Source organism: Ips typographus, linkage group LG4 (assembly GCF_016097725.1).
Source record: "Ips typographus isolate SLU linkage group LG4, UJ_Ityp_2.0, whole genome shotgun sequence".
NCBI classification, from domain to species: Eukaryota; Metazoa; Arthropoda; class Insecta; order Coleoptera; family Curculionidae; genus Ips; species Ips typographus.
The window spans coordinates 8,904,522-8,916,749 of record NC_138425.1 but is presented as its reverse complement, the minus strand read 5'-3'; the positions used below and the strand labels follow the sequence as shown (position 1 = coordinate 8,916,749).

The 12,228-nt window shown below is 38.8% G+C and overlaps 1 protein-coding gene across 4 annotated transcripts in view; it reads left to right on the top strand.

Moving 5' to 3' along the window:
* The window catches only part of Msp300 (Muscle-specific protein 300 kDa), a 60,491-nt gene that overhangs the window by 8,599 nt on the left and 39,664 nt on the right, over window positions 1–12,228 (top strand). For all 4 annotated transcript variants that reach the window (XM_081977914.1, XM_081977917.1, XM_081977916.1 and 1 more), the window contains exons 4-12: window positions 1,271–1,366; window positions 1,416–1,592; window positions 1,929–2,085; window positions 2,142–2,394; window positions 2,451–3,075; window positions 3,131–3,332; window positions 3,388–3,622; window positions 3,726–5,283; window positions 5,390–12,207. In XM_081977914.1, the coding sequence (XP_081834040.1) occupies window positions 1,271–1,366; window positions 1,416–1,592; window positions 1,929–2,085; window positions 2,142–2,394; window positions 2,451–3,075; window positions 3,131–3,332; window positions 3,388–3,622; window positions 3,726–5,283; window positions 5,390–12,207 (10,121 nt within the window). The remainder of the gene's footprint in view (window positions 1–1,270; window positions 1,367–1,415; window positions 1,593–1,928; window positions 2,086–2,141; window positions 2,395–2,450; window positions 3,076–3,130; window positions 3,333–3,387; window positions 3,623–3,725; window positions 5,284–5,389; window positions 12,208–12,228) is intronic.

Genomic DNA, 12,228 nt, shown 5'->3' with positions numbered 1-12,228 from the left:
AGAATGACCTAGTTTTCAAGTATAGAAAGTATAGGTATAACAAAAATTTTTACTAACAAACCAATATCCGGAAAATTATTTATTGGTATTTTCTCTAGAAAGTTGACTATTGTATACTGTCAAGAAAGCCCCGGGGTAACGGTCGATTTATCTTATCTTACCTACAAACTGAATAATTCCCATTAGTCGATAAAAAATATTGTTTGTTTCAGTGGCATTTATTATTTATGGAAATGTGGAATAATCATCTATAGTCTGCATAAATGAAGAAAGTTACTCGGTATAACTAATTATAGTATTGTTTACAATGCTCTAAATTACTATGCTTATTTTGCTCTTGGCTTTAATACCTGACAGGTATTTCATATTATTTTAAATGATCAAGATAAGCAAATTGATTCTATTTAAATCTAACCAGCTTAGCTAGCAATTATCAGAGGTTTTTTAAAACACAATTTTTGTACTAAAAGACTTTCTTAGAAGCATTTCATTATCTGAATTTAGGTATTTTTTAAAATCAATCCAAGAATTCTTAGGATAATCCTATAATAATCAGATTGCAAAGCAAGCAAAATAAACATAATAATTCATATTTTAGGAAGGGTTAGTTATAAACGATTCAAGATTGTTGACTAGCTAATATGTTTCTTATTTACCCATCTCAAATAAACGCAACTATCATAAATCTATTTGACTTCAACCTTTAAAATAGAAATGCATTTTTGGTTTCATATGAAATATTTAATTGAGTAAATAACTGGAAATGATGTTTATATTAATAGGCTTTGTGCCAGACCCTAAAACTTTGGAAAATATCGGCAGCTCTAAAATAGGCCGACAGTAAAGATCACATGACTTATGACATTTTCTTCCATACATCGATTCGGTTCAGTCACGACATCACGTCGAGGGTTGATGACGAAAGTTGCCCCATGCCGAATGGTACCGGAATCCCCGTGTCTAGATTCCATCATGCCATTTCATTCATTAATTGCTTCGGTTGTTAAGTGTTTCGAATTAACAGGCAATTGTTACATCACTAAGATAAATTTCCAGATATACTTTAGCCGGCTAAACAGGGAACGTGGTTTGTGCCAAATTTTGTAATGAATGGTTTGATGTTGGAATAGTTTCGGCTATTAATCGACCTATTTCTTGCATTTGTATGCTGGCGATTGACTTTTAGTTTACGACTCTTTGAAACTACTTTACTACATGTTTATGCGGCTAGTAATTTATTGAAGTTAACCGTAATAATTATTATTTTCAGCGAATTCCACCGTTGAAAGTTGACGACTTAATCGAGGATTTGAAAGATGGAACTAAGCTTCTTGCGCTGCTCGAAGTATTGTCTGGAGAAAGACTGGTAAATTGTTTTATGCCGTTATGAATACTTCTAACAGGATATGTTTCAGCCCGTGGAGAGGGGTAGAGTCCTTCGCAGACCACACTTCCTCAGCAATGCCAACACTGCCCTACGCTTTTTGCAAACCAAAAGAATTAAACTGGTCAATATTAATGCCAGCGATGTGGTGGACGGGAGACCACCTGTCGTCTTGGGTTTAATTTGGACTATTATCTTATACTTCCAGGTAATTTAACCCTTAACTACCAGTAAAACGCATGACCATATATCTCTAAGTAGCTAGGAAGTTTCCTGAAATATCAAACTTTAAATACAGTAGAGTTGATTAACGTAAAGATGGCAAAACATATTGAGTTAAGGTTGTTTATAGGGACTAATTTAAGTTGTATAGGCTATGCACCCCTAATAATTTCTATTGTTTTATTAATAAGCTTCGTAAAGAATGGGGATACATCTTGGTAAGTAACAATCACTGCCTTTAGTCTCGGTAGGACCTTAGCAGTACCACTATCATCTGCCACATTATAAAATCATAGGCATAACATTTAATTTATTTCAACAGATCGAAGAAAACACCAGAAACTTAGAATATCTAACCCATTGGGGTAGCGCCAGTAGTTTGGAGAGTGCCGGCACTACCTCCTCCAAAGACAAATGGAAGCAAGGTGCCAGAAAAACTCTGTTGAACTGGGTTTCTAACGCACTGCCTGACGATGCCGGTTAGACCTTTAAACGTCCGTAAAGAATGAAAAGATACAGTTTTGAGTGATTTTAGGAATTGAGGTGAAAGATTTCGGTGCCAGCTGGAGAGATGGCATCGCTTTCCTAGCCATCATTGACGCCATAAAGAAAAATCTAGTCAACATTGCCGAATTGAAGAAAGCCTCTAATAGGGCAAGATTAGAGACCGCATTCGATGTAGCCGAATCCGAACTGGGAATACCGAAAATTCTGGATCCTGTTGATGTTGACGTACCCAAACCTGACGAAAAATCTATTATGACTTACGTAGCTCAATTTTTACACAGGTGCTTTGGATATAAACTCCAAAATGGTCAAAGTAATAGAATGATTGTTGTTTCAGATATCCTGAACCTAAAGCAACCGGACCTGACGCCATTGCAGCCGTTCAGCAACAATACAGCGACTTGTTATCTTGGCTAATCCAAAAAACGCAGTATCTGGACCACTTGCAACAAACCCGTTCTTTGCCAAGAAATTACTCAGAATATGAAGCTTTTAAATCAGAAGTTGACGACAAAGGACGTCTTTTCAATAAACTGAAACACCTTATTGAATCTCAAAGCCCCATTTCAATAGCCAAGGAATCCTGGTTCGATATCACCAAATTGTGGGACAAATTGCAAAAACAATTGCTTTATTGGTTGTGGCTGTTAGATTCCGCTCTACCAGGTGACTTTAAGACCGTAGGCGAATGGCTGGCCAGGGCCGAAAAACTGTTGTACTGCGATGAAATACCCGAAGCAATGAACGAAGAAACTGCGACGATAATCAGCAGAAAATTGGAAGAACACAAAGCGTTCTTTGCCGATTTGCCTGCTGTTCAGCAGAAATTTGCTCAGGCTTGTCAGAGTCCCTTAGCCAATGAAGTGCCTTCTGAACAATTGAAAAATATGGCTGTAAGATTGAACGAAGTGGGACCCAAAGCTGCTCAGAGACGTGTCAGACTTAAGTTCCTTGAACATAAAGTAAGTATTTATTGAGACTTAATTTACTAAGACTTAAGGATATTTAATGTTTCAGTGTTGCCTTATTGCATTTTTGCAACTTACCGAAACCAAACTAAAATCCTGGTCGGGTAAATACGGACGTGTAGACAAAGTCGTCCAACTCTTAGACCAATACAGAAATTTTGTATCGAAGAATCACATCTTCCAGGAGTTTAATAAAGCTTACCGCGACATGCAAGCTGTCATTGAAGAGTACAAACGTGACGGAAACATTGGTACTGATTTTATTTTTTAATTTCCATACTTTTGTAACGTGGTTTGCATCTATAGCCAAGAAAGAACTGGTCGACATCGACAAATTTATGCGGGACACCTGTGAAAGATGGAAGAATGTCTCTATGGAACTCAGATGCGTACAAAGTATGCTCGAAGAAGTGGTCGCATATTGGAGACGCTGGGATTCCTTAGCTCCTGAGTTTAACCAATGGCTCGGTGAAGCCGAAAAAGCCATGGATTTAGATGAAGAAGGCAAAATGGAGTTTTTCCAAGATATAACCGTATACAGGTTAGTTCCTTAGTTAACTATTTCATAATGATTAAACTCAGTTAATACACTGATAAAACCTTCAAAGTCAAACATACTTAAAATCAGAAATTTATTTTTTCAGGGACAAATATCAACTTTTGGGAGACACTGTCAGTTTCCTTATAGCAACCGTTGAAGACAACCTCGCTCTAGAATTAAGAGAGGCTTACCAAACTATGACAGAAAGATGGGAGAAAATCTACCCTTATGTCAATAAATACAGCCACGCTGGTGATATATTAAGAAACCGTAAAGACTTTAGAGCCGGAGTTGAAGTGTTATCAAATTGGTTGCGCAAAGCCGAAGAAGTGCTGAACACACCTTGCTTAGGCTCCATGGACCGGATCAAAGTGCACCGCGATAACCTTACCAAACTACAGTCTGAAGTAGAGGAAATTGAAAATCTGTTTAAGAACATTAGCAAGGCTTTCCAGACACTCATTCAGGATTTGTCAAGAGATGAAGTGGATAAAATGATGAATACCTTGAAACAAGAGAAAGAAGCTTTAGTGCGAGTGAGGGCACTGATTCCAGCTCAGATTCATTTATTCAACCAGCTGCTAATTCAACAAGAATCATTAGAGAGCGGCAAGAAGGAAATTAACTCCTGGCTGGATAATGCAGAACTTTTGTTAACCACCCTTTCTCTAGAAGCTGACAAAGAACAGCTGAAAGACCAACTAGACAAAGTAAAGCAGTTCTTCACTAGGACTTTGTACTACAAATCTATGGTGGAAAGCAAAAACAAAGTATTGAACAATATAGTTAAAGCTGTGGACAAGTCTAACAACCCTGATATTATTCAGATGGTAGAAGATATGGATCAGGTAAATGACAGATTTACCTACGTAACCCAAAACGCACAAGTTTGGGAGCAACGTTTACAAGAAGCGATTCGGTGTTGGCACAATTTTGCTGAAAGTGAAAGAGTTATTTCCAATTGGCTGAACCATGCAGAAAAGCTTATAGCAGAAAAACGCATCGACAACAAAAGCACAGTCGAAGAACATAAAAACTTCTTCGAATCTGTTAATGAGCGTTGGATTCACGACTTGGTGCAAAGCGCTCAAGACTTATGCAACTGCCTGCCTAAAGAACAACACGGATCCATCACTTCTTCAGTTCATCACTTACAAAACAAATGGAAGGAGGTACTTTCTTTTGCTCCATTACACCTAATGCGTCTGGAATTCCGTCTAGACGAAAACACCTTCAACTACTACATTAAAGAACTGGAGAAAGAAATCCAAAACGAGCACTTGGCCGTCTCCAAGAATGAAAACGTGGACGCGGTGATTGTACGCCACAAAGAATTCTTTGGATCGAAAGGTCCTCTACAGGAAACTAAACGCAGTCTGACTAATTTGCAACACTTGGCGGAGATCTACTCCCAGAACTGTCCAGAAGATAAGAGCTTGAGGGACGCTGTGGAGAAGGCCGAACAACAGTGGACCAATGTGAATATTAAAATAGATAATGTGCAACAACAATTAGAAAGGATTCCGCAACGTTGGGACCAGTACAGATCCAAGTTTAGTGATATGGTGCGTTGGATGGATGGAGTGGATGAAGCTTTGAAGAATATTTTGACCGATGTTAGTACTCCGGAAGAGTTTGATAGAGAAATAGCAGCATTCAGGGTAAGTATTTATTTTATTCTTAACAGTAACATTAGTTAGTTCATTTTTGTGTTAACCGTTGTATTTAAATTAAAATTGTGTCTAAATGAAATGTTGCTGTTTGCAGTCAATTTGTCAAGAAGCAGACAAAAAACGCGAAGACATGAAATGGCTAGTTCAAACCTTAGACAACCTAGCATCTCACTGCCTAGAGCAACAAGCCTTAGCCGAGCAAAAAACTCTAGAAAATCTAATCCTCCGCTACAAAAACTTGATTCCATCGTTGGAAATTACCATGACCAAAACTGAGACCATGTCGAAATGTTACACTTATCGCAGAGAAGTGCGTCAAATATGCGAACTCTTGCGTCAAGTTAAAGAACAGTCAAGCCACCAGCCCACCCAGAACTTGGAGAAAATTGACGAGAATGTCCACCAACAGGAAATGACTGTGTCCCACCTGGACGATCAACGACCTTTGGTGATGACAATGTTGCAACGCGGCAAAGAATTAACTCGCGAAGTTCATGCTCCTAGTTTTGTCGCTGACGAAGTTAAATCCCTCGAGTCTGGATGGACTGAAACGTACACAAGAAGTGTGACCAGACTACAACAGTTAGTCAGCACCCAGCAGACTTACCGCACTTATAAAGAACAAAAAAGAGAAATCAGCGGCTTATTAGAGAGAGTTGAAAAAGATCTTACTAGCAAAAAACAACTAAGCATTGAAAGTGCTCCTTTAGACTTGGTTTCCAAACAGCAACTAGTAAAACAACTAGAAGAAGCCCGAAGCGAAATAGTACCCTTAAAAGAGTTAACAGCCAAACTAAGTCAAGACGTTACAGAACCTCAAAAAACTCAACTCGAAAAAGACATCACAGAAGTGGAACGTCGTTTAGAAACCACCACTACCAACGTACAAGAACAAATAACCTTCCTGCAACAATACAAAACCCAATGGTCTACTTTCCAAACCCGCCTAGGACAGCTCAGAGATTGGTCTTTACAGGAAGCCCCTCAACTATTATCGTCAGTTAAAGACTCCGCCCTCACGCCCCAGGAGAAAGTACACAAAACTCAATTACTTCAATCAGAAATATCCCAAAGAGAAAACGTTCTCCACCAACTTAGGCAAGAAGCATCGAAAACATTCGAAAAGGAATCACCAGACGCTCAAATTATCAAAACCGATCTTGTAGCTCTTCAGGAACGTGTAGCAACATTGAAATCCTCGGCGGAAAGTCAAGCAGCTTCAGTATCTCAAGATTTACAAACCTGGAAAACTTACAAATCAAGTTTGGAGCAAATCACTCCGAGCGTACAACAAGCTGAACTGAAAGTTCAATCAGGACTACCAAAACCAAAAACTTTAGATGAGGCCATCAAACTTCAAACCGAAACTAAAACCTTTACTCAAGAGTGTCAGACTCAACTTCAAAAACTTAGGGAGATTCAGAGTTTAGCTGCAAAAGTGGACGCTCCCGATGAGGTAGACTCAGTGCGCACCAAATTGTTCAATGTTCAGGAAACTACAACACAATGGAACCAAAAGTTGGACAAACTAGTTTCAGGTTGGGTGGAACTGGACAAAAATGTGCAAAATCTAGAAAACTGGGTAACAACCAGTCAAAAGGTTTTGACTGAGAAAACTATCAACGTTAGCACGCCAAACGTGGATAAACTGGAAAAAGACTTGATCAGACTTAAACAATTTAACAATGAAATATCAGAACAGCAAGCCAAGTTAATAGGTTTGACTCAGAATTCTGACAGCATTAGTTACCAAATCGCCCCAGAGGGTGTCAGTTTGATTAAAGAACAAATTCAAACCTTGAAAGGAAAGGTTACTGATCTTGCTGAAGGCGTTCGAGGAAAAATCAACGAGTTGTCCGATGCCATTTTGGCAAGACACGACTTCCAGACCCAAGTGGCCGATTACTCCAATTGGTTAGAATCCATAAGCGCCAATGTGGCTCAGCTTGATGAAGTCCCAGCAAATAAGGTGGATACAGCCGTAGAAAACATCCACTTATTATTGCAAGAACATGCTGAAAAACAGCCACTACTCCAGAAGATTTACAACGAAGTTAAAGAAATCACTTTACAATCAACTAAGCAGGAAAGCGAACCACTAAATGCAGAGTATAGCCATTTAGTTCAAGTAAATCAAGAAATCGAACATAAGTTGCAAGACAAAATGACTTCATTGCAGAAATGGAGTGAGTTGTTGAACTGGCATACTGACACACTAAACCAACTGAACCACCTGAAATACCAGTTGGAGAATGAAAACTGCACTCCGGAAAAACTTAAAGATATGATAAACGAGTCGAACACAATCGTAGAAAAAATTATTACCTGGAAACAGGAAGCACCTAAAATTGACAGTAGTCACGTTATCACCATTTTAGATAAGCAAACAGGTCTCCCAAGAACAGCAGATAATATTGTCAGAGAAGTGGAAGTAGATGCTATTAATCTAAAGTCTAAACTACAAAACAACCTAGAAGAGAAACAAAAAGTCAAATCTCACTGGAATGACTTCTCCAACTTGCAACAAAAGCTGCTCAGTGAAATCAATGACACTAGAACTCAATTAGACTCTATCAAAGAAAAAGTTAAACATTCTAGTGATTTACCCAAAGCTGTTGAAAGTTTAAATAAGCTTTTGGAAGCCCAACAAGCCAAGTCGGTTAGTAAAGAAGAACTTAGGCGTGACGCTTTACAGCTAATGAAAGAAGACGCTCAACAAGTTGGTACTATCCAACAAACTGTATCCGATATAGAAAGTAAATGGAATAAAGTCAATGAGGACATTAAAGAGGAACGCTTACATTTGTCTGACATTATACATGCTTGGAACGAGTTCCAAGAATCTAAAGATCAAATTGTTACAGAGATCGGTAAAATTGACAAATCTATCGAAAGTCTTGATGTCCCTAGTGATTTGATTCAATCCAACATTAATGCGGAAAGAGCTAAGAAAGCCTTGGAAGCTATCAGAAAAACTAAAACTCTTCTTGACCGAGTGGACAGTAAAGGACAAGCAATTATACGAAAAACTGAGAAAATCCCTGGAATTGAGTCGGAGGTAAAACGTGATCTGCAAATTGTGAACGACGTCTGGTCTAAAATATATGAGAAAATCGTGAAAACTGTCAACACAACCGAATCACAATCCACCATTTGGAGACACATTGACGAAACCAAAACCACTTTACTGCAATGGCTGACCAATCAGAATGCTGCTATAGTTGCAGCTGCACAAAAACCCAACGAAACGGAAATTGCCATTTCTAAACTTGCCAAGTATAAAGAAGAACTTCCAGCCCATCAAAGATTATTCCAGAGTATTCCTAATAAATACAACCAACTGGTAAAGTTTACTGACGGAAAAGAACTCCCCACTCTTCAGAATTTAATCAAAATTCTCGAAGAACAATTCTCCACCATAGCAGAAAACGCCAACACTCTTGAGATGGCCACATCTGCTTTTGGAAATCAAGAGAAAGTCATTAGAGAAGACATAAAAACAGTAGGAACCACCTTATCAGCATTAAGAGAAGAAGTTATTAAGTGCGAAGACTTCTCTGGAGACAACGTAAAGATATTAGAACGACTCATGAACATTAAAGTTCTTTTAAAAGACTTGGAGAATATCCAACCTAATCTAGGTATCATAGATGAAAACATTAGACGCATGGCTGAAAATTATTCAAATTATCACGAAAGTGGCGTCGCTAAAGAACAAGAAGCATTGAAAAAGCGCTATAAAGGTGTTCTATCCCATGCAAATAAAATTGACAACTCGTTGTCGGCCTTTTTGAAAAAGTTCCACAACGACAAGTACGCAGCTTTGCAAAGAATTATAGCCACCCAGAGGGAAAAAGTGCAGTGGTGCATGCCAGATACGACAAGCGATAAATACAACCTGCAAGTAAAACTAGGTTCTCTTAACGCTATCGATACAGCTATAGAAGACTCCCAAAACCGAATGACCGAACTGGATAATTCATTGCAAATGTTATCCCAAGTCGAATCTCCAGAATCCGTCAAACTATTAACTGCTGAAAGAGACTATTTGTTATTAGAGTTGAATAATTTGAAGCAAGAGTTTAACCAGACCAAAGAAGCTCTCAACAAAAACATCGACATTCAAGGACAATACGAAGAATTGGCTGACAAAATTAACAACTGGTTAAAAGAAATGGAAAATAAAGTTAAGTCTGAAAGCTCCGTTCAAATGGATTTGGACACTTTAGTGGAAAAACGTCAAGACATAGAACAACTGTACAAACTAGTTCAAAACTTTGGACCGGAACTGACACGTTTGACATCAGTCAGCGAAGAGTTGCTTAAAAACATCCCTGATACTAGAGTGCCTCAATACGTACAGCACTTAAACTCCCGCTATCAGTCTCTCACCAAATTCTTACAAAACTACTTAACAAAATTAGAAGAACTAGCCCGTTACAAGCAAGTGTACAGGGACAGCGTCAAAGACCTAGAAAAGTGGCAAGACGAAGTCAGCGAAAAAGTCAAAAACTTCTCCAAAACATCCAAGAAACCTAACCAAGCCATACTGGAAGAATTAAAGAAGTTTAACTCAGAAAAGGAGAAAGGTCAAGAACTTTTAAGTAGAGCAGTTGGCAACGGTGAAGCCCTGTTCAGTGGTGTAACTCCTGAAAACAGGGACGCAATCCGAACTGAACTACGAACTTTAAGGAACAAATCGGAAGACTTAATTGGACAAGTCAACCAGATTTATAAGAACGTTGAAAACTCGTTGACTCAAAGACACTCATTCGATGACAGTCTACAGCAGGTCACTGCTTGGTTGAATGACATCACTCTGAAGCTGCCCGAACAACCAAAGTTGGATGCAACATTATCTGAAAAGAAACAGACTCTCCATAATTACAAAATGATTGGACAGGATGTTAATCTTCATAAAAGCATCTTGCAGCAGCTTCAGGAAAAACTACAGAACATTTCAGACGCCGATGCTGAAAACAAACTAAAGGATAGCGTGAAAAGAGTTAACCAACTGGCTGCTGACGTCAGTAAAAGAGTTGAACTTTGGGAAGATTACGTAACCACTCATGAAGCTTTCAATCAAGCAATTGAAAAATGTCACGACTGGTTGAGCGCCCTTACAGCCGAAGCGGCTTTATTAGTTGACGAATCCTCTAGTGAACCTACAGAAAGCAAGCTCACTATAGTAGAAAACTTATTGGCACAAAAAGACGAAGGCGATAAAATTATTGAGTCTTGTAAGGTTCAACTTGAAAACGTACTCGTACAAACCTCTCCCGAAGGGCATCCTCCTTTAATCAACGCTTTCCAAGACCAATTAAAGTCCTGGAACTTGTTCCTAGAGTTATGCACTGAAGCTAAAGAAAAACTCAACATTATATCTAGCCAATACGCTGAAGTAGGTCGTCTAGTCGATACTCTAGATTCTTGGCTGAAATCGAAAGAAAACCAGGTGAAGGATCAAAGCCTAAAGAGCACGGAAGAAACAAAGAAAGCACATCTGGATAAACTAAAAGCGTTAGAAAAAGAAATTGTAGCCAAAGAGCCTGAGTTTGCTAACTTCACTGAAGTGATCAAGAACATCGAAACTGACGTTAAAGTCTCACAACTGAACACCCGTTATCAATCATTGAAGAACTCAATCAAGGAAAACATTCAGCGATATGAAGGTTTTGTAAAAGACCACGGTGAATTTAATAAAGAGTATGCAGAGTTCTTGCAGTGGATATCTGATAAAGCTGAACAACTGCAAGACTTATGCCATATTGTCGGTGACTTGACTGTGTTACAGCAGAGGCAGAACGACGTGCGCAACTTACTGGATGAGAGAAACCGTAGAAGCCTTGATTTCGATAACTTAGTGGATAAAGGTGAAAAACTTTATGTGCATACATCTCCAGATGGTCGGGAGATCATAAGACAGCAACTAAGAAATATCAGAACGATTTGGGATAGTTTAGGAGACGATTTACAAGTGGCCACTAATAAGCTGGATCAATGCATTTCACAATTTTCTGATTTTGCCGAAAGACAAGAACAGTTAACCAAGTGGCTTAAAGAGGTGGAAAAAGGCATGAAACAACACAGCGAATTAAAATCTACCTTACAAGAAAAACGAGCACAATTACAAAATCATAAAATTATGCATCAGGAAATTTTGTCACGCCGACAACTTGTCGATACTGTATGTGACCGCGCCCAGCATCTAGTAGATCAAACTCAAGACAAGTCTCTGAACGCGTATTTACAGTCTATCAAGCAGCTATTTTCAAGTATTGTAGCCAAATCTGAAGAACTCTTAAAAGGTCTGGACGACTGCGTCGATAAGCACCAAACGTTCAATAACAACGTAGACGCATTTAAAGATTGGCTAGTTCAGCAGAATCAAAAATTGAGCAGTCTGGATCATGAAACTGGCGATAAAGTTGAATTGTCTAAACGTATCGACAGTGTGTCAGCTCTTAAAACTCAAAGTACTCAGGACGGTGGGAAAATGTTGGAAGCGTTAATAAACGAATTGGTAGTGGTCGGTAAAAGTACTGCCCCTAAAGGGGTTGATTTGCTTAAAACTGAACTATTAGATTTGCAAGGGTTGCTGCAGCAACACCTCACTGACGTTGATGCTTTGTTGGAAAAACAACGTAGCGCAGTCATTAAATGGGACGACTATGAGGCAAAACTAGAAGATTTGAATAAGTGGCTGCAAGAGAAAGAAGCTGCATTAAGAAGCCAACCTTTACAAGCCACATTACCGGATAAATCTACTCAGTTGGCACAATACCAACAGAAACGTCAAGAAATCGAAGCTAAGGAGAAGGAAGTTGACAGATTTGTGGACGCAGCTCATGGCCTGTTGCATTCCAGCGCAGTTCAGAAGATTAAACCTGTGATTTCCCAATTCAGTTCCCGGTAAGTAACTAAAATTTTTCT